General features: G+C 31.2%; 2 protein-coding genes and 1 pseudogene across 3 annotated transcripts; 2 read left to right on the plus strand and 1 right to left on the minus strand.

Moving 5' to 3' along the window:
- Positions 1–401: 401 nt before the first annotated feature.
- LOC100780614 (transmembrane protein 56-B-like) lies at positions 402–6,075 on the minus strand. Of its 2 annotated transcripts, none has more exons than NM_001255231.3 (9): positions 5,967–6,075; positions 5,210–5,358; positions 4,348–4,436; positions 4,118–4,256; positions 3,263–3,337; positions 2,999–3,120; positions 2,841–2,916; positions 1,584–1,643; positions 402–1,481 (listed from the first exon to the last, which is right to left on the minus strand). In NM_001255231.3, exons 2-9 carry the CDS (start codon positions 5,330–5,332, stop codon positions 1,344–1,346), a joined length of 822 nt encoding a protein of 273 aa, NP_001242160.2. In that variant the 5' UTR covers positions 5,333–5,358; positions 5,967–6,075; the 3' UTR covers positions 402–1,343. The 2 variants fall into 2 exon arrangements, with proteins under 2 accessions (NP_001242160.2, NP_001401446.1); NM_001414517.1 differs by lacking the exon at positions 5,967–6,075 and adding an exon at positions 5,779–5,910.
- Positions 6,076–7,198: 1,123 nt separating this feature from the next.
- Positions 7,199–9,376, plus strand: LOC112998363 (uncharacterized). The gene is made up of 9 exons (XM_041006849.1): positions 7,199–7,415; positions 7,511–7,596; positions 7,751–7,832; positions 7,911–8,001; positions 8,078–8,231; positions 8,314–8,372; positions 8,549–8,669; positions 8,754–8,924; positions 9,215–9,376. The coding sequence occupies exons 1-9, from the start codon at positions 7,199–7,201 to the stop codon at positions 9,374–9,376; spliced, it is 1,143 nt and encodes a 380-aa protein (XP_040862783.1).
- Positions 9,377–10,838: 1,462 nt separating this feature from the next.
- Positions 10,839–15,628, plus strand: LOC100805746 (uncharacterized; annotated as a pseudogene).
- Positions 15,629–23,492: the final 7,864 nt, after the last annotated feature.

Here is a 23,492-nt window from a genome sequence, read left to right on the forward strand (position 1 = left end):
AATTAATTCAAATTGATTTTCTTTCAATTTCTTTTCTTTTTTTTTAATCTCAAGCAACTGTTTGCAATTTTTTATGTAACTGTGCATGTTTGAGCATTGGATTTTTGAGGCAGTCTATTTTTTTCACTAAGCTTTGACTTCCCCGGTCCCCCTCCCCCAAAGAGCTTATTTAATTCAATTATATTATGGCTAGGCTTATTTATTGTTTAGTCTTTCATTTTTAATTAGAGTAGAATTATTAAAACTCTGTAAAATATAAACAGAATTTAATTAAAATTTACAGATAGAAAAAGAAATTATACTATTATCCCATCATAGATAATTGTATATGAGAAAATTGTTGTGTTTTGTAAGCAAACTCATAAAATCAAGTTATTTCTATTTTATTTATTATGTGTATATTAAAAACTTACAACATGCGTGTATACAAATAATGAACATGAACCCATGTCAATAAAATGCTTTACACATTTTAATTTTGGACAGAGGGCAACGGAAACAGTTGTCAGATTCAGATGTGAAATTATCAAAAGAAACGTAAAAAAGTTTCGCATGTGAAACAAATAAAAAAAGATTTGGTTTTGATCAGAAAGCAAATCAAATAATCAATATTAGTCAATTATACTAAGATTTCTATACGATGCTAATAACTGCTTTTTTCAGTACACGTTGGATGTTGATTCTAATGCTTCTTTTTACTCATATTCTATCTTCTCCCTCAAGTCTCTTTCCTTTCTCAAAAACAAAAAGTCTTAGTTTTTGTCACAAAAAAGTTATTGTCTTGAGACCTGTACCATATAGAAAGTTGCATTCCAAGTTACAAGGTTCATTGATCATATCTGTTTAAATTCCATTGCAAGTTGGCTTTACCCTTTGCTGAGGTTGAGTTATATTCTGGGAAATGCTAAGCACTTGGAAAAGCAATGAACTTTCATTAAGCCATCTTATAAAGAAATAATAAACTTATTAAGGCACCCAGTATTAGGCTGATGTAATGGCCTTACCATATCTTCATGTGATGTTTGTATATAATAAACAGTATAGGAATGAAACTGAAGCTTTGAGTTATATTCAATCAAATAGTAGTCATAATGGTTAATTAGAAGATAAGAAAGATGCTACAGAATCTTTGAACTATGTGATGGCTGATTCTATAACTTTGTGGTTTTAGCTCTTGTTGTTCTGTAATGATTCAGAATACATGTAATCACTGAAAAATATATTCAATTGCTTAATGCCAAATATACAGCCCAGAACTGTACTGAATCTTGTAAGTATGATAAATGGGGGAAAAAATGTTAATCACAACTGTGCAAAATTAATTAAATGGCCATTTGGTAGGCTCATTTGCTATGTTTTGCTTTTGATATAGTTTTAACCAAACCCTTGGCAATTTTCCAGAACCAAAACAAATTCATCATTGCCAACATTGGAGGCACCACAAGCAAGCTGTAAAAACCCAATGGGAAGATCTCCTTAACCTGAAATTAGGGAGCAAAATGTTCGGATTAATTTCCTAGATGAAAATCAAAGAGGGAACTCTGAAGTTATATGTGATGGGGAATCACAGAGAAAATGCTTGCCTCGTCAAAATGGGTCCACATGTGGATAAAAAAGAACATGAATAGGAAAATCCTTGCAATCTGCAGCACAAAATATATAAAGGGATAAAGCATGTCAAGATCTGTATTGGAACAACCAAGTAAACTCGTTCCACAATTCCATCATTACAAACAATCATTGGAATAAGAAACAGATCGCAACAAAATTTGAAATCTTTGCTTACATATAAGAGCCTGTTTGTATTCAAGATCAAACAGATTCTCGACTGAAGTGAAAAAAATTTACTTTGAGAAATTGGAGCATTGGAAAATGTGTTTTTCACATGGGAAATCATGCAAATGGAGTTAGCAAAATAAAACAAACAGCCCCTAAGCAGATAGGTGAAAGCACATAAATAGTTTTATATCTTTAACATGCCCCCTTCAAGCAATACCCTTTCAAGTTTGAAGTGTGGGCAATGCATTAGCTCACCAACTACCTTGTGCTTGAATTCAACTTTTATTTGGAAGAATGAGTAGGGCACTCAATCACTCGGTTATAGAGACTTTGATATCATGTAAAGAATCAACTATCCTAAAAGCTTAAGATGCCAGGTAGAGACATCAAAATGGTTTTGTATTAACACCATGGGCTTCCTTGATGGTCAGGATAAACAAGATATGATAAGATATGCTATCATATCCTACTTTAAATTTTTAATCTGTTGTTTGGTGAGTCAATAGGATAGGATAAGAAAGGAATTAGGATCCACCCAAATTATTTGTGAATTTATTTCAAAATATTTATATTAAAAAAACAATGAGGGAAAACATCTCCATAAGGTTTCCTCCTTAGGCATGCAATATGCGGTATACATTTTGTCAGAACCCAAGATTATCCCTTTCAATTATCTTTATCATCACCACTAATTGCTCCTTTTGCCTCAACATAAGACTCACCCAGAACCAAAAGGAAAAATTAGAAAAATTATCAAAATATAGGGCCAGTTTGTTTAAACTTATTTCTTGAAATAAGTGTTTATTTTAATAAAATAAGCAGCTTTCTGTTTTTCTAATGAGTTTGTCTAAATTGTTTCTGCTTAAAAAAAATAGTTTTCTACTTATTTTAAGAAGCAAATCCTATCTGCTTATTAAAAAAATGTTTTTTAAAAAACACTTATTTTAAAATTGTTTTTTTTAAGTTTAAACAAACTGGTCCATAACCTTACATGACCATAAGCAATTCCTTCAGGTACTATAATAGAATAGAATTGAGACCAAAAGTATATTATACAGTACCAACCACCCGAAGAACAAAGCAATGCCATTCCAGACGTAAAGTTTGGAGCTCTTAAGACCAGCAATATCCAAGTGCCTGTATATGTAATTAAAGTAACAAGTCAATGTTGGCTAAAGTACATGAGATGATGAAATCAAACTCTGAACAACAGATTTACCATCTTAGATTTACAAAAGGAGTTGTGCTCTCAGAGAAAAGAACCATTAGTATGTAGATCAGTCCTTGGCCACTTAGCAAAGATTGGATAATAGAAAACATGGACAGCCCATGGTGTAAAACCTAATTGCAAACAAATGAAGTTAGTTTACCACTTCCTAAACAGAAAACCTGGATACTGAGTTCAATGTGCAAAAAAACACAATGTCTAATATTATCTAATATATTAAACATAGCAAGAAAACTTGATATGTTTTCAACTTACGTATTCCAGACCTCCTAAAGCTGGAAAATGCCAAAGAATCATTGCCAGATCTGCTAGAAAATAACCTATAGAAATCTGAAAAAAGAGGGGAAATATTATATAAGACAAAATCACAAATAAGCTAACAGTACAATCATTGTTTTAATAAGGCAAAAACAATAATGTTACTAACAAGAATAAGATAGATAAGAGATATCGAAAAAGAAGAAACAGGAAGATTTAAAAAAATAAAATAAAAGAGCAACAGGACACTAAGATTTAAGAATGCACTACCAGCCTGTGCATCAGACCAATGGGGAGCTAAAAGTTGGCTTGACAACTCTAATCTGGGTCCCAAGTCCCAACAAATAACTACCATATTTACAATGAACAACTGAGGGCATGCATCACGTCCATGCAGGAGTCTTTCCTCTTCCAAAGAGCACACCAGAAATTGCTTTTGTGCCTCTTGCATTTATCATTAAAGCTACACAATCTAAAACTGAATGCTAAACAAGAAAAGACACAGGTTCATTTTAAAAGCACTACAACCTAAACAAATCTAGGCTTCAGCTTGATTTAGTACTTCATATCTGAAGAAGATTAATGATAGAACTACATGAATATTGAATTATAAACAGAAAATACTAAAATAATAAGTAATAACATTTACATTTTCAGTCTGTATATTTTATCAATAGAAGTATGGTACTTGATAGAACATTATGGCGGAAGTTGATCCATGTAGCCGACCCCACCTAGTGGGATAAGGCGTTGTTGTTGTTGTTGTTGTATAGTTAGAATGTAAAAGGATTTAAAAATCAATTTCTGCCGAATCAAACAAGTTAAATTTTACTCATATTATCTTCAACATACCCCCAGTACCAAATTTGAGAAAGTGGATGATCTATTAATAATGAGTTCTTCATGTGAATCCTTGTTGAAAATATCTGATAACACCAAGAGGTAAAATGACATAAACGATGCAAACAGAGCATGAAATGTTGAGAATCCCCTGCATTGGCAAAATGTCTTGAAGTTAACATCAAAAGTCAATTATGGACAAAGCAAATAAAAACAGAAATCTTTATACAAAGCTATTTTACCGGTTATTCCATTCAATTTTCTGTGCACTACTCAATTTGTCATATCCCTTGAACAACAGAGAACTCAAAATAGCAGTCAATCTATAAACCTTCAAGAAGGAAATGAAAAAAGGATCAATTTCCATTTGTTAATTACAAAGTAACCTCCACAAGAATAATGTAATATAAAGTAAATAATAAGAGTTAACCATATTTCTTTGAACTAAAGAAGCCAGCAGAGCACTTAAAATGAAACATTTCTTCCCAAACCAGTGTAAGCACACAATTTCAACTTCAGTCTAAGGATGCTCCATAACTACCCACTTGGCCCTATATCTACAAAGCCTTTACCAATTACTACACCATAAAAAATGCACAAGAACACAAGCTCTTTCTTTTCAATTGAAATATTTTTTTGTTTTTTGCTTCTTCACCATTAATCACATTAATCCAAGTTACACTATAGATAACATCACTTTGAAGATACCTACTCCCCAAATTACACCCTAAACCTGAAACATAATGTTAGTATCAAAACTAAAGAGACAAGTAGTAACTCCTACCAAATGGATATCACATCCCATAACTAATCCTGCTTTTGGATAATACGAATACACATGATTAACACATATTAATTCCCCCATATATTTATACATTCAATCCTTCATCTGAATTATCAGCCATCTTAGTTCAATTTAAGAAAAGGCATTTCCCTAATCCCTTCCCTCCCTTTTTTCTTTTCCTTGTGATGTTAATAAAATGATATTCTGCATTTCTGCGCCTCCATCAAGCATTCAAAATCCTAATTTGGTCCATGGTTACATAAGAGCCATTTGCAACATAGAAGACACTGAGAAATTGATGAACAACTCATTTTACTCACAATAACACAGAAGATGATGCCAGTGAAGACAGACCCCAGCCATTGAATTTCTTTATTTGGGGTAGCAAAGTCAGAAGAGGAAACCAAACCAGCCAAGGAACCAAAAGAGAAAGCAAATCCCATCCAATCAACTAGTTGAAAGTACCAAACTGCATTAAAAAAAAAAACACATAATGCATGAGTGCCCATCAACAATAAATGAACCCCTATTGAAACAAACAAATAAAGAAGGGTGGAATCCCCACTCAACAAGAAACTGGAATAAAAAAAATTAATTTTTTTCCGTGATTCATGGGAAAGGAAAACTTGTCTACAACATAGTACTAGAAGTTATTTCGTTTGCACACTTCACATGACTTGCAGCACAAGCTGACCATTCAAACCATGATGAACATAGGAAGGGCAAGTAAAGAAAATTTCTTGGAAAACAAACAAACAAACAAACCCCATAAAAGGAAATAGCCAATAGGACAAAGGGAAAAGTCATTTGATTGATTACATTATATTCATATCATAATGATGATCATGGATTGATGATGATACATAAAAATAACAGTGGCAAAGCATACCAAGAAGAAAAGAGAATAGAAGAAGCAAATTAAGAAAGAAGAAGCAGCAGTGTGTGAAGCAGAAGAAGAAGGAAAATCAGGAAATATTATAAAGGTAGTGAATTGAAGAAAATTAGGTGACCCATTATGACTTAGTACACTCATTCAATTGAAGCTTGAAACTTTAGTTTAGGGAGAGAGAATCAGACCTGAGGCTGAGGCACTGAAAGAGACCAACAATCATGGAAGGGTAGGGAGCGTGTTAAGCCATCTCAACGCAACATCAAACTCTTGCCTATGTTCAGTCAAAACGAAACTATTGATTGTTCCTTTTATCCGTCAAATTAAATAATACTCCTACTCCTAATAATAATAATTTAATTAAAATGTACTAAAAATATATTAAAAAAATACTTTTATGCAATACGACAAATGTCTATTTTTTAAATTAAAATTAATAATAAATAATAAAATTTGAAAACATACAATTATTTATATATACTATCTATAAAAGAGAACCCTCTGGAAATTCCTAAAATACCCCTGTCTAAGATTGTGATAGTTGTCCATTTCCTTGTTTTTTTGGTCTTTTAGCCCTTAATTTTTCACTCTTCTGATGCTTACAGGTGTTTAATTTTGCTGATTGTGGCATCTACACGTGTTTTATTTTACATGTTGTGCATGTGCTGGCCTTTGCTTCTTTACGTGGTTTCTTGCATTTCATTCTTCCTTCTTTAGTTTGCGTGTTTTTGGTTTTCATTTTCGCAGATAGAGACCAGTTTAATTTGGGTTCTGTTTGATATTGTTTTGATGTATGTTTTGTTACATTCGATGTTAGCTTATGGTTTTCTGGTTTTTCTTTTCTTACATGCATATTACCTTTCGGGTTTTTGACTTTTGTTTCTGTGATGTTTTCATGTTTGTTTTGTTACATGCATGTTATTTTTTCATTTTGTTGTGTTGGACGATGTTTGGTTTGCATGTTTGGTTTAGGGTTCGTGGTACTTCTGCTGTTCTGTTCTGGTGCTGTTTTCATGTGTGTTTTCTTACATGCATGTTAGCTTCTCATTTTTGTGTGTTGAACGAGGTTTTGGATTTTTGCTTAGCTTATCGTGTTTCTATTTTGATGGTGATTTTGTTGTTTTTTTTTTTGCAGTATTATGGCATGTTCTCCAGACAAGATAAAGAGCATCGATGACTCAAAAGAAACTCTTAAACTCAGTGTGAGGATCAGTGATCTATGATTTATTGGCACGCCTAACACATCTGAGCAAGCTGAAATGGTGTTTGTGGACTCCGATGTATGCTTCAATTCTGTGTTTTTTTTTTTGTAGGTTTATTACTTATTACTCATTGTTCAGTTCATTGTGTTGTAACCTTAATGCAATCCAGGGTGATGAGATCCACGCTGTTTGTAAACAAGACCAATTGAAGTAAAAAAATGGACTTGAAAGAAAATTGTACTTATGTCATGCACAATTTTAAAGTGCTAAAAAACAATGGTCAGTACAGAGTGTGTGATCATCAATTTAAATTGGTGTTTATTGGGGTTATTGTTGTGAGGGAGTGTGTTCTAGGGAACATCCCTTTTAGAAAATACAGGTTTGTTGGATTTGCAGATGTTGTGGCTGGCCAGTTTGAACGTGGACTATTGGTTGGTATGTTAAGCTATATTTTTGTAATTGAGTTTATTTTGAAAGTTCTGTTGTTTTTGGAATTAAATAACATTCCCTGATTTTTCTGCTTGCTTTAGATGTTATTGGTGTTGTGGAGGAGGTTGTCTTCCGGCAAGTTTCAGGAAAAGGTAAGAAGGGTAGTCTTCAAATTAAAGGACTTAAGGTAAAGTTCGATTCTTGGTGACAATTTATGTGATATGCTTTGTCAAGTTGTGGCTATGATTATATTATTATTAATAACTAATTGTTTCATAACTATTGTTTCTGATAGCCAGCAATTGCTATCTTTCACTTTGTGGGATGATTATTGCTTGTAGTTTTTGAAGTTCTTAGATGATTATGAAGGTGATGGCCCAATTACAGTTCTATTAAGCCATTGTAGGATCAAGGAAGCGCAGGGTATATCCTCATCTTGAATTTATTGATTTCTCTGTTTATCCTATTGCATGTTATGGTTCTGTTTTTTAAATTATTTAGGATCTTATCCCGCATTGATCAGCAATTCTTTCAAGGCTTCAAAGTTAATTATTAACCAGCCCGTGATGGAGATTCAAGAATTCAATGAACGGTATTTTTTGTATGCGTTATGTAATATATGTTGATAATTTTTTGTCTTATTTTTGTTGTTCATTGTATATTTGTAGGCTTGCAGAGTTGGGCATTGAGGCCCGGTCAGGTTTTAAATCGCATGGTGAAGGGAGTACACAGCTTTCAGGTTCTATCCAATTATCATCAAAAGAATCAATCTTTGGCAAGGCTAAGGCAGAGACTATTGCTGACATTAACACCATCTATGAAGTAATGATCTTATATAGATTTTAATTCTTTGTCGTGCAATATCTGAAGTTTTTTTATTTGATGTGTATGTTGTTTCACACAGGAAATTGTTTGTGTCACTGTTGGCACAATTACTAGGATTGTTCTGGACAATCATTCATGGTGTTAAACAGCTTGCATTCAGTGCCATAAAAAAAGTGATGCAGAGATGGCGCCCTTTACATGTGCATGCGGCAAATACAATCAGGAAGTTGTGCTTAGGTGATTGTGATCTTTTAAAATGTTGTGTATTTTTCATGCCTTCATCATTTTTTTACTATTGGTGCATATGGTGGCAGGTATAGGCTTGAGGTAATGATCAATCAGGGAAATGAAAGCACAAAATTCCTGCTTTGGGACCGTGAATGCAGTGAATTAATTGGTCAATCAGCTGATGCAGTTAATAAGCTTAAAATTGAAGTGTGTTTTTGGATTCAACCCTAACTGTTTATGTTTGATATGTTATTTTTTGTTTGTGTAATACAATTATTCTCTTTGAACAAGGATGGTGATGTTGATTTGAATGCTTCACCCCAAGCACTTGATAAGTTGCTGGGTCATGAACTTGCTTTCAAGATAAAGGTGCAACCCAAGTTCAGGAATTCTGCTTTTTTGAAGTGTTCAGCTGACTCGAGCTTAATAAATGTTGTGATGGATATGCTAGCTGATGCTGAGGTAATGTTCAATGCAAGTTATTTGACATTAACTATTGTGAAAAGTATGTATTCTATTCATATTTATTTGTTTTCCATGGGTTGTGTTATCTTCAATGTATGTCTTATTCAAACATCTTCAAAAATGGATATCCCGGTTTCTGATTCCAATCATTCTGCTCATCATGAATCTGTGAGTTTTGATGACTGCTCTCATTTTTTAATATGATCTTTCTTGCAATTTTTGCATTTTGACACTTCATGACTTTCAACTTAGCATTCAAGTTATTGATTGCCATTTGTTTTATCCAGCAATCCCTCTCTGTGACAGTAGATCATGATCCCCTGCTTGGACTCCCCTTGACGCCTACAAAGCGGCAGGCATTTCAGGATTGTGATGATGAAGCAGGGACCTCTCAAATTTCACCTGCACAGCTTTCATCCAACAAATTAAAAAAACATGCTGGGATTTAGTGCATTTGGTTGTTTCCAAGTTGTGTTGAACAATTTTTTCCCCTTGCTATTTGTATATTGTACATTGGCTCCTACCTTATTTCTGTTGTGGTGGTGTTGCTTCAGAACTCTGATCGGAACTTTTGTTTAAATTTTAATCTTATTTTGTATGCGAGTATCCTGACATTTTAGTTATGTGGCTTATCCGATGTCACCTTAACTATTGCACTATATTTCAAAATCCTTATTTGTTCAATTGTTAAAATAAATATCGACAGACCATGCTTATATTAATGGTTATAAAGCCATCTTTGAAGAAATCGAGGTATGCAAATGTTATGAATTGAAATATATCGTGAGAGATAGAACAAGTGAGATTTGAAAATACAAATCAGAGATTGCCAGACAGAAAGTTCAAAAAACATGTTCTTCACAATCATGATAACTTAAAATTCAATTAAAGTTTTAACGGGCCATTAAAGCATCTGATTTTAAGGTGTGCATCTTTAATTGTCTGAGCACAAAGTATTCACGGGAAACAAATTAAAATATTAGAAATAATGACCACGAAATATTGATCACTAGCACAACTAAATCAGCATTCATATCTGATTAATTCATCTGATTTTAAGTTGTGCATCCTTAATTGTCTGAGCACAAAGTATTCACGGGAAACAAATTAAAATATTAGAAATGATGATCACGAAATATTGATCACTGGCACAACTAAATCAGCATTCATATCTGATTAATTTTCTAACAGCAGAATATACACACCAAGACAAAAGTATCAGCTTTGGAGTCTTGAGAAACATGATCTTGGATCATCAATGATATGTAATTAAGTGTTTCTTTATTATCAATCATCGTTTAGCATGATTTGTTATTTTAGATACCATTTTTTGCTTGATTTTGCTTTCGCAAATGCAGAATCGGATATTTGATAAATTTACTCCATCTTTCATCATATGTCTCAATATGATGTACAATTAATAAAACAAGTAGAAAAAACAATTTCTCTTTAGCTTGACATCCTAATTCTGCCATGCATAACATTTTCGATATCATATTTCTTATCGATGGCGCCAAAGCATAGGTATAATAATGGTTATTTTGCAAGTCTAATCATTTTAGTGCATTTAATTAGTTGTCAGCATTCATAATTTTAGTGTTTTTCCTTATGCTTACTTTTGATTACTTACTTTTCAAGTTTTAATGTGGTCGTCAAAACCATCACTATAATCATGGCTATACATGCATGTCTAATCATTTTTATCAAAGTATGATGCATTTAACCAGGTGTCAACATTGATAATTTTAGTCAACAAGTCAAGTTATGTCTTGGTCCGAGTGGAATAGCATTTCTTTTCTACATGTCCATGGACTTTTGCAATTTTAATTTTGCATGTATTGTAATATATTGAAACAAGAAGTCAGTAAAAATTTTATAACTCAGTCAAGATTAACAACAACCATCAAGAACATGGATAACCATGAGCATGCAAATCATCGTGATACAGCACAAGCCAAGATAAAGAATAAACGTATCAGGCAGCACAAAGTTAATGATCAGGCTCAAAATATTGATTGTAAGCAATTCAAAATATTATGTTCCAAATTACAGTTAATAATTTTAATTAGTTTGTTGATTTAGTAATACAATATCCACAATTTTTTTCACACAAGGACAAGCAAACTGTAAGGTGCATTCAATATTATGTGAATCCATTTCACATTAAATAAATTCCACTAAACTTAGATTCAATTCACTTTTTTAGTTAATATTCGTGATTCATCAGAGGATGAGCGTTCTGAATCAACACAAGGTACCAATTAAAATCGACTTTATCAAATTAATTTTCAACATTATAATGCTATAATCTAATCTAAATGCAATTTTCATGGGCTGTGTTTCAGTTTCTTCACCTGAGAACCAAAATTATATGTCCTCAGCTAATGACCCCGCAATTAATAGAGAAGGTAACGATTAATATTCATAAACACTATGTTATTAGCTCACTGTCGAATATATTTCACTATACAAAACTGCTTTTGTTTATCGTGTTTCAATTTACATGTTTTCCTAAAACATTTTCAATGATCAACCTCACTTTGCCATATATCATTAAATTATTTCAGGATATTCTGATCTTGGTGATCAGCTCATGCAATGTAGTCACTGTAATGCAAATATGTGGTATGATGAAAGAGTCTCAAAAGATAAAAGAACTACAAATCCAAGACTCAGTTTATGTTGTGGAAATGGCAAAGTTGAACTTCCATTGTTACAGAATCCACCTAAATATCTCTACCAACTTTTGTATGATCATGATACATCTGATAGTAAAAATTATCAGCAGAACATAAGGACATATAGCATGATGTTTGCCTTTACTTCTGTTGGTATTAAGTTTGACAAATCAATTAATCATTCAAGAGGACCTCCTACAATAAGAATTCAAGGTCAACCATGTCATAGAATAGGTAGTATGTTACCGATGCCTGGGAAAGAACCAAAATTTGCACAATTGTATATCTTTGACACAGAAAATGAAGTGCAGAATAGGATTAATGCAATAAGGTAGTTAGTCTTTCATTATTATTATTATAAATGCATAACATTGATCAACAATCTTACATTTAAACAAAATTCAATTGTTTATTCTGCATTACTAATCTTCCAATCATCGTATATATAATTGTTTATTTTGGTCAGCAGTCCACATAATCAAATTCAAGAGCACATTGTTTCACAACTTAATGAGATGCTAGATGAATACAACGTGCATGCAAAAACTATCAGGATGGCCAGAGATAGATTGCAAGATGTTCAAGTGAATAATATCAAGTTGAAATTGATTGCTAATCGTGAGAAAGATGGTCGTACATACCTACTGTTCCTGAAGTTGCAGCACTAATAGTAGGCGATTTTGATGCAAATTCAAAAAGAGATATTATTATTGAAACTCAGCATGGACAACTACAAAGGATCCATGAATTACATTCTAGCTATCTAGCTCTACAATATCCCCTCTTATTTCCTTACGGGGAAGATGGATATAGACTTGATATTCTACATAGCAGTCGATCAGATGGTAAGAAAAGGAAAAGAAATTGTCTTACAATGAGGGAGTGGTTTTCTTATAGGCTACAATGCAGATCAAATGAATCTATAACTTTGTTGAATTCTAGGAGACTATTCCAACAATTTGTTGTTGACGGCTATACTATGGTTGAGTCAGAAAGGCTTTCTTACATAAGAAACAACCAAAAAAAACTTCGAGTTGACAAGTTTTGTAGCTTACAACAGTCATTGGATGATGGAAGTAGGAGAGGCCTAAATAAAGGTAAAAGAGTCATTTTACCTTCAACTTTTGTTGGCAGTCCGCGCTATATGGATCAACTTTATTTTGATGGTATGGCCATATGTAGCCATGTGGGCTTCCCAAATCTGTTTATTACTTAAACTTGCAATCCAAGCTGGCCTGAAATCCATAGATTGCTGAATCCGTTGAATCTGAAAGCAGCAAATAGACCAAACATAATCTCGAGAGTCTTCAAACTAAAGTATGAACAAATGCTTATGGACCTGGCAAAGAATCACATGCTAGGCAAAGTTATTGCATGTAAGTTGATTCTAAGTTTGGTGAATTTATATTATGTGTGACATTGTTATTTTACACTGCCAATATTAATCACACAATCATATCTAATAACTTTAATTATTTTCTATTAACAAACTTACTAATAAATTGCAGATATGTATACAATAGAATTTCAAAAACGAGGGCTACCTCATGTCCATTTGTTGCTTTTTTTACATCCTGATAACAAATACCCATCCTCAGATGAAATTGATCAAATTATATCAGCAGAGATACCTTCACAGCAAGATGATCCATAACTGTATTCATTAGTAAAAAACCATATGGTTCATGGTCCATGTGGAAGTTTGAATCCTGGATCTCCATGCATGAAAAAAGGCAAGTGTAGTCGTTTCTATCCTAAAATGTTCCAGCCGCATATTGTTTTAGATGTTGATGGTTTTCCAGTCTATCGTAGAAGAAACAATGGTAATGCAATTGAGAAAAATGGTGTTATAATTGATAACAGGTATATTGTACCTTACAATCCAAGATTGCTCAGAAAATACCAAGCGCATATCAATATTGAATGGTGTAACCAAAACACTTCTATCAAATATTTATTTAAGTACATCAACAAGGGATATGATAGAGTGATTGTTGTTTTGATTGATGAAGATAACGATCAAACTGAGAATGGTGGCACTCATAATGATGAGATCAAAGAATATCTAGATTGTAGGTATTGTTAAAACTTGATCTCTAATTTATCTGATCATCATTGTTATAACAACTAATTCTATCTTCCTAACAGATACATATGTCCCTGTGAATCTACTTGGAGAATCTTTGAATTTCCAATACATGGCAGAAAACCTGTTGTTGAAAGATTACACTTCCATCTTCCAGGCCAACATAGTGTTCTCTATGAAGACCATGATGATGTATTGTCTAAGCCAAGTATCTCTGATTCAAAGTTTATTTCATGGATGAACACCAACCAAAATTCTGTTGAAGGGAGAAATCTTACTTATGCAGAATTTGTTTCTAAGTTTGTATACAATCGGAAGAAAAAATGTTGGCACCTTAGGAAGAAAGGTTATACCATTGGCAGATTACTATGGGTTCCACCAATTACAGGGAAATTATTTTATTTGAGAATTATGCTTACTGTTTGTAAAGGACCTACCTCATTTGAGGATTTAAGAACAGTTGATAATGTTTAGTATTCTACATATAAAGAAGCATGTTTTGCTATGGGATTTTTACAAGATGATAAAGAATTTATTGAGGCAATCAAGGAAGCAAAAGACTGGGGTTCAACACATTATATAAGAAAGTTATTTGTGTTGTTACTTTTAACTGCAACAATGAGCAAACCTGAACAAGTTTGGGACCAAACTTGGCATTGGATGGCTGATGACATTGTCTATAATTATAAAAAATCATCAACAAGTCCAGGTTAGTGCTAATTTCCCACCAGACAAATCAATATTGATACAGCACATAATTTGACTTTTTTCTCTTTTGTGTATTCGCATTGCAACTTGATGATAGAACTCTTCAAAATTTGGTCTTGCTTGAAATTGAAGAGCTGCTGCAAGCAAATCAAAGATCGCTAAGAGACTATCCTTCAATGCCATATCCAAAGGATGCGAATTGTCCAGCTTATCTAGACAATAGTCTTATATTAGCTGAACTGAACTACAACAATGAAGAACTTAGATCAGAGTTTGAACATCTATTTTCTCACATGACAGGTACATTAATTACAGAGCAATTTAACCTTCTGAAAATTATTATGTGCATTTCCTTCTTAGTTTTTCTCATCTATAAATTAGTATTTTAACTTCATTCATTTATCTTTAAATCTAACACCATATATCGATGATTCCAGATGAACAAGCTTCAATTTACAACCAGATTGTTGAAGCTGTTAATAAAGATGAAGTTGGTATGTTTTTTCTCTATGGATATGGAGGTACAGGAAAAACATACATTTGGAAAACACTTGCAAGTTCACTGAGAGCTGACAATAAAATTGTAATAATGGTAGCCTATAGTGGCATAGCTTCTCTGTTATTGCTTGGAGGTAGAACTGCACATTCAAAATTTAAAATTCCAGTTCCAATTTTGAAGACTCAACTTGCAATATCCATCAAGGACTCAATTAGCTGAACTATTAAATCAGACAAGTCTAATCATTTGGGATGAAGCACCCATGGCTCACAAATTCTATTTTGAGGCACTTGATCACAGTCTTAGAGATATCATCAAACAAATCAAAGGACAATAAAATCTTTGGAGGTAAAGTCATGGTCTTTGGTGGAGATTTCCGGCAGATCCTGCCAGTATTCCAAGAGGCAGCCGCTCTGATATTGTTAACGCAACAATTAATTCTCTTATCTATGGATCACTGTCAGATCTTGAGACTGACAAAAACATGCGTTTACAAAACAACATGCAAGCAACAGATCAAGAAGAAACTGCAGCTTTTGCACAATGGATTATAGATATTGGTGATGGTATTATTGGAGATGAAAATGATGGCTATGCTACTATTGAAATTCCACAGGAACTATTAATCACAGAATATAATGATCCTATTCATAGTATAATTAGCTCTACATTTCCAATCTATCTCATCATCACAATGATCCTGAATACTTCCAAACCAGAGCAATATTAGCTTCCACAAATGAAACAGTGCAACAAGTTAATGATTATATGCTTACAATGATACCGGGTAATCATATAGTAAATTATCTTATTTTGTTTTTCATCTTTTAATCAACTTTCCTGGATTTTACATTTTTGGTTGATGAATTTTCTTTTTTATGTTTAAAATATTGATAGGTGAACAAATGGAATATCTAAGCTCTGATTCAGTTGACAAATCCGAAACCATTGAAAGTTGTCATTTCCGCTCACTGACAACTGAATTTCTGAATTCATTGACAACATCTGGCTTATCCAATCACTGTCTCAAACTCAAGATTGGAACACCAATAATGCCATTAAGGAACTTAGACCAAACTCAAGGGTTGTGTAACGATACTAGGTTAATTATCACAAGACTAGCAAAACATGTTATTGCAGCTGACATAATTTCTGGGACAAATATCGGAGATCATGTTTACATCCCACGAATGTCTATGTCGCCTTCACAGTCACCATGGCCTTTTAAGCTATTGAGGAGACAATTTCCGATAATGCTTTCTTATGCTATGACAATTAATAAATCCAAGGACAATCACTATCTTCAGTTGGACTTTACTTGCCAAACCATTTTTTCGCATGGCCAACTATATGTTGCATTATCAAGAGTCAAGTCAAAGAAAGGACTTCGAATTTTAATACATGATCAGGACAAAAGAAAATGACTTCAACCACGAATGTGGTTTTCAAAGAGGTCTTTACAAATATTAGAAGGTAAATCCAATTTATTTCTGATTACAAATTTAATTCTAACCACAACTGAATTTGCTTCTTACTCATATGATCTCTGATATACAGTTAAAACATCATTAAATGAGCCAATCTATAATTCATTAATCTTAAAAAATCAGTCTTCCTTTATGGAGTGCATTTTCTTATTTGCTGCATTTTAAATTTTCATCCCTTTTCATGAACTCCAAATTAACCATTTCTTTCATGAATTGCGCGAACGAAAATAAAATGCTTATCTCAATTTAAATGCTACCATTCAGCAAATGAATTCTATATATTACTCTGCCTGTTTTCCTAGGATGATACACTTATTATTATTCTTTTAGTAGAACCATTTATCTTTTCTTAGATAATCAATTGGCCTTTCAAAATATTATCTATGCCAAATCATTATCAACTTTAGCATTAGACAGGTCATTCATCTGATTATGCAAATTGTATTTATAATAATACAAAAAATTAACTTACTCTTTGTTATATTTAGCAATAAAAATACCTCTTCACCTGCCTCCACCACCTCAGTCTTTCATACTTATCATTCTGCCAATTCACGTCCAATCTTTGAACAGAACATTCAATGTTCCACAGTTCCCAAACCACTTAACTTGCCGTCACTTACACCCCCCCCCCCCCCCGAAAAGCAATGACCCTTCCATCACCCACTACTTTACATCATCAGACCACGATTCATTTCTCTACCACCTTCATTTCAACTCTAACCAAATTATTCTCTCAAAGTGACTACCACCATGTCTCCCGCTTCATCCACTGCCTCAAGCAAGGTAAGCCTAAACCCAAACTTGACTGCATGTTCATTCATTTGCTGATTTTTCTCTTGCATTTGGTTACATTTTTCATCCATATCCCGAACCAAAATTCAACATCTTGCCATCTATGTTTTCTTAAGTTTTCGAATTCCAATTTAGGACAGACATATTGAACAATTCTGCATTTGAATCCATCATTGTCTCACTCAACTTTCTTTCCTGTGGCAAAGCCCTAATTCAATTTTCCCTGCTTCTGCTTCATTTATTTGTGCCCATTGTGTTAGGTTTCTTGCATACTACGTTATCATCTATCTTACCCTTTAGATATTAGTAACGTTTAAATGTTATTTTTGTCCCTCACACTTTTTGAATTCATGGTGTGCTTTTATCGCAATCCATATTCAATTTGGACATTTTGTTGATACTAATTCAAAAACATGTTCCTGTGATTCTGATGTTCTATTATTAAATACATAGTAAGAAATTTAAATATTAATTTACTTTTGTTCATTGGTAAAGAATCCAGAAAATTATTCAATAATTTTGAATGATGTTACTATATTGTCACTGTCAATGAACCCTAGGTAGCATGTCATCTAGAATAACATTTGACTCATGCATGTAGGAAAAAACAGCCTATGCATATCCTGTGTGATTATACCCCATCCAAAACAAAACAGAAACAATATTAAGTTAAATCTTTTTAAATGCCTATTAAATTTCGTAGCATTATATTACCATTATTTCCAACTATTGTATTAAGATTCTAAGTAGTTCAGTTATCTACACCATCTATTACATTGTTTTTATGATGCAGACTCTGCCCTTTCAAAATTTCTTGCTTTTGGTCCTTCATTACCATTATGAAGTGTATCATATCATCTATGATATATATCATCTATTATATTCTCTTTATAATCCTGGTTCTGCTCTTTCAAACTTTCTTGCTTTTGGCATTTAATTCGAATCATGAAATGCATTTTCTTATCTGTTCGATCATATGATATCTGATTGAGAACTTTTGTTGCTATTGTATTTGCTTTTGCTGCATTTTCTTATCTCTGCAATATTCTGTATTCCTTATTTTCATGTTTTGCATCTAATTTCCTGCGTCTTATATTATATGCATCTTTTCTTATCTTATTTTAATTATCCTAAATTAGAACTGTTAAATCCAATTACTACTACATTGCAGCAACACCCCAATTTAGACCTGCAGACAATTAAATTAGTCAATATACATGTTTTTTAAATGCTAAGTCCATTTTTTTCTCATTGCACTGCAGTTGAGATTGCCTGCTATCAGACAACCATTGATATTGCAATTTAAAGCTGCCTTCCATTGTGACAAGGTTAAATCAAAACCTTCCTTTCCATATTTTATCCTTTGTGCTTCTGATATTGTTTTTCCTTTTTTAAATACTTTTTCCCCATTGCAAGACGCCATAGAAATTCCAGACTTCTATCAGCGCCAATGGCTACCAAATTATCCTGAAATTGTTGAATTTAAGTATGATGGAGAAACCTACGAAATTCAAGTCAGACAACACAAAGGAAAACTTTACTTTGCTGATGGCCTAACAAGATTGAGGACAGAACTGTAGATTTATGAATCTGTCACGATAAATTTCCTGGCCTGCGACCACCCTTCAAAATTTGACCTCCACTTCACTCCACCATTAGACCAGCAGAAATGCAAAAGGCGTCGTGCTACAAGAAAACACATCTGGACATATGAAATCATCCAATCAATGCTAGGCGCACCATATCCACTGGTAAAATATTCATATCCATTTATATCTTCCATACAAATATTAATTTCAATGCCTAACTCTTTTTTTTTCCTACAGCAACTTCCAGCCTCTGTCACACAATGCCTAATCCACTATGGTGATCATATGACAATTCTCAGAAGATTCGGACCTCCACTGCAATGGAATGTAGTTGTGCTCGACAAAGCATCGGTGATAAGTATGTCACTCTCCCTTGGTACAAATTCCTTCAAGAAGGTGATTTTAGCCATGGAGACGAGCTCTCATTCTACTATAGGCGTGCTGAGAAGATCTAGGAGGTTGTCATCAGGCGTGCAATTGATTGGAATGATAGTGATATAGATTAGGAAAATCTGCCATGTTATTTTGCAAAACAATGTTTGTTTATGTTTATTTCCAACGTCTTTATATTTATCTTTGAACAATTTGACATTACAACTAATTTATATGAATGTTATTCCTTTTATCCTTTTACAATGTCTTTTTTTTATTCTTCAATCGAAAATCATTTAGACAAAAGACCCGTGCATGCGCACGGTTACCGACTAGTTTTTATATAAAAAGTACCTTAACAACTTACAACCATCCAATAATTATAATTTAACAAACTATACTTAAGTGTGTTTTAAGTTTAGTTGTAGTTATAATTTGTTAACATATTTCTTTTAAAAAAATAATTGTGTATTGGTCAGTAAATTTCATAAATAACATTATAATGAATAAATATTTTTAATTATATATATTATATTTAAATTAGTTATAAAAAATAAATTGTGATATAAGATTATTTTAATTAGTTTTTAATAATTTTTTTTGAAAAACTATTAATATTCAGTTTAGAGATAGAAATAAAAATGATAGGTCATTATGAAAATCAAGTATATAAAACTAAAAGTAAAATATGATAATCTTAAACGATTAGAAGAGTTCTTTTTTAGCTAATTACACGATTATTGTTTGAAATACATATTCAAAAAAAATAAGAAAAAAGATATTAAAAATATCTAATTGAGAAAATAAAATCAAGAAGGCATGAATTATTTATCAAATTTAAGGGTATGCTTCGTAAAATTAATTAAAAATTAAAAAGTTATATTGATAACTGAAAATTAATTGAAAGCTAAAAAAATTATCTTATTGAAGCATAAGTATTTGATAAAATTATTTGTTGAAGAAAAAATATAAAATACACAATGGATAAAAATAATCAAATTTTTCCTTAAAAATAAAATATTAAAAAATAAATCTAATAAATATTCAAGGATAAAAAAATAAATAAATATAAAAGGTTAAAATCTAATATTTAAAAAAAATGTTACTTCAAGAAATATTTTAAAAACCATTAAAATATATTTTAAAATCTTATTTATCAAACAATCAAATAAGTTTCTTCAAATAGTAAAAAAAAAAATAATTAAAATATCTTAACAAAAACAGTATTAACTATAACTTAAATAGAACAATTGTGTTGGTGTGTACTCAATGGGAATTGCTTCTTATATACTTTTTCAAAGGTATTTTTCCCTTTGTTATTGGACGGAATAACTGTTGAGCTAAATAGACCTATTTGTTTGCTGGTTATCTGTTCTTTTTCCTCTTTCTTTTTCTCTATCTCTCCTAACAGAGTATATATCCTAAAAATGTCAAATAATTTTGGATTAATTTTTAATTAACTAGTAGTGTAATAATTTTGCCTTATCATATAAACTAAAATATATTTTTTGTCTCAATAAATATATTAGAGTTGAATTTTAGTTTTGTAAATTTTTTTATCCATTTTTCATATTTACAAAACTATAATATACTACTTTTTTTATCCATTTTAGTTTCGAACCTACTTGCTATTTTTTATTTTAAAATTTAAAATACGATTGGAAGGTTAAAAACCACCACAAGTTGCAGATAAAAAAATAAAAAATAAAAAAATATAATTTGTGATAGTTAAAAATTGCCAAAAAAAATTAAAATTAAAAAATAAAAAATCAGATTAAAAAATATATGTTAACCTGTCCATGTATTTGGGATGACATCAGCGGAATACGAAAGCGAAACAATTAAATACTGATATATCTTAAATATATTTAATATAACAAAAAATAATTAAATATATAAATTTAATATAGTTTTAACCCATAAAAATATAAATTTTACTTTTTTTTCTTATTTTGTAAAAAAATTCATTCATTTTGGATTCTTAATCTTAAAAAATTCTTTATTTTTAACTTTTTTTTAATGAAACACTAATACCTTGATTTTTAATAAATGTGAGGGAGGCAAATAAATATTTTTTATAAAGTTTAAAACAAAATATATATTTTTAAGTTGAATATTTAATAGTTTAAATTTAATAAATATAAATTCAATCAAAAGTAATGCTCGAAAATTTAAAATTAATCTTCACATTAAATGAAAAAGAATGAGAGAGATCCAAAGGTTATGTAAATATATCATTAATCATATAAGTAAATTTGACACCACACTTTAACTCAAAGTCTTATGTTCAGATTTATGAGTGTTCTTTTCACTTATATGATGTTCAATCTTTTCATTTCTACCCCATGTGTGACTTTACCTCACTTGTATTCCAACATGTGACCTTTTGAGAAGTTTCCCGAAAAGCATATAAGTGAGGATAAAACATGTCTGAAAATTCACGTGTTGGTTTGTGGGAACACTCTTTGATCCTGAAACAAATTGTCGATGTCTCAAAAAAGGGTTACCCGATGAGGATTTTGACTGGTGGAGGGTTCTAACCAATAAGAAAGTTGAGTGAAATATCACCATGTAAAGTGTTATAGAGTGTGAGCCGTTGAGACGTCAATTATCAAAGACATTGCAAATGGTATCAGAGCATACCTTTCCTAGTACGATGTAGTTTGAGACGAATCAGACAGAAGTTGGTGGTCATGTAACACCGGTGCAAATCACACTGCAATGAGAGAGATCTATATGCTATGCAAGTATGAGACTGTATAGTTGATGATAACTTAAAAGACTTAATTTGTATTACCTATAACAAAAATATGCATCTACTTTTTGGTAGTCCATCATTTAAAAATTCTATGGTTAAGCATGTTCGGCTTGGAGTAATTATAGGATGGGTAATACAGTTAAAACTCTATAAATTAATAATGTCAGGACCGGAGAAATTTATTAATTTATCGATAAATTAATAATTATTAATTTAAAGAGTTTTTAATAATTATATTGTACATACCAAACAAAAATGAATCCACTTTTGATGAAGAAACTCAAGACCATGAGACTATGATCAATCAATGTGGCTATCGTAATAAGATGGATATCGACAATCTAATGAACTACCCAGGTGAAAATGAAGCATGTTCGAAGGTTCAGAGTTTAGAAAATATTGTGGGTACTATCATTGAGAACAATGCAGATGATGACGGTGAAAATGATATGATGTCTTTGGAGCCTGTTACGCGAAAGGAAACACTTATGATGTCGAACACTCTTCACAACTTTATAATACAATACAAAAATATAACACTTGAGCTATTGGATGCAATAAACAAAATTAGAGATGAGTTTCAAATAGACTTGAATTTTAAAGGAAAACAGACAACTATTGAATCATATTTCAATAGAGTGTGATATATTTTTTTTCAATTTCTATGAATTATTAATTTATGATTTTCTTAGAACCGAAAATTATAAAGGGATCTCACAAAAAGTTATTATCTTATTATTTTATCGAGTTTTTCAATTTTTTACATTGGCCCAAGTCGAGACAGGACAAATTTATTATTTTAGAGAGTTTATTAATTTACCGAGTATTAATTTAAAGAGTTTCTACTGTAAAAAGTTTCCAAGAAAATGTGTAAGTAAAAACAAAACATGTTAAAAAGTCTCATGTTGATTTGTGGGGACAATCATTGATTTTGAAAACAATAAGAATAGATTGTCAAGATATGAGGAAAAGGATTATTTACCAAAGATTTTAACTAGTGGAGAATTTTAACCAACAAAAAAATTGATTGAATTGTTATTGTGTGAAATATGGTAGAGTGAGTCATCAATAATATATATATATATATATATATATATATATATATATATATATATATATTATTTTATATTTATTTATTTATATAAATAAAAACAATAATTTTTAAATTTTTAGTATTATGCTAAACATAGTTATATTATTAGTGAGAAAGTTGATTAATTATATTTTTAATTGAGTTAATTTTATCTTAAAAATGAAGTTTATTATAATTTTTTTTTCATTAAAGTAATAATGGTGATGCAATATCTTTTAAAAAATAAATATACATAAATAAATTATTTATTTTAAATATTTTTAGTAGTGAAATAATATATAAATATTAAAATTGAAAAATAATATTAACTATTATATTTTTAATGAATGAATGTTCTCATTAAACTTATTAAGTCTGTTAAATTTTACTATAATTTATTTTTTCTCAAAGTAATAATATTAATGTAATATTAATATGAAACATAGAAGTTAAAGAATAATAAATATAATATATATATATATATAATGTAAAATATTTATTTAAATTTGAATGTATATTTA

The sequence above is a fragment of the Glycine max genome, chromosome 11 (assembly GCF_000004515.6).
Source record: "Glycine max cultivar Williams 82 chromosome 11, Glycine_max_v4.0, whole genome shotgun sequence".
In the NCBI taxonomy this organism is placed as follows: domain Eukaryota; kingdom Viridiplantae; phylum Streptophyta; class Magnoliopsida; order Fabales; family Fabaceae; genus Glycine; species Glycine max.

Coding starts and splice junctions, on each gene's coding strand:
- LOC100780614 (NM_001255231.3), bottom strand. CDS start 5,332: ATGGGATTTGCTTTCTCTTTTGGTTCCTTGGCTGGTTTGGTTTCCTCT. Junction 1,644..2,840: donor CTTTGTTCTTCGGGTGGTTG/GTACTGTATAAT, acceptor TTTGTGCTGCAG/ATTGCAAGGATTTTCCTATT. Junction 1,482..1,583: donor TGTGGACCCATTTTGACGAG/GCAAGCATTTTC, acceptor CCCTAATTTCAG/GTTAAGGAGATCTTCCCATT.
- LOC112998363 (XM_041006849.1), top strand. CDS start 7,199: ATGGACTTGAAAGAAAATTGTACTTATGTCATGCACAATTTTAAAGTG. Junction 7,833..7,910: donor TAGGATCAAGGAAGCGCAGG/GTATATCCTCAT, acceptor TAAATTATTTAG/GATCTTATCCCGCATTGATC. Junction 8,232..8,313: donor ACATTAACACCATCTATGAA/GTAATGATCTTA, acceptor TGTTTCACACAG/GAAATTGTTTGTGTCACTGT.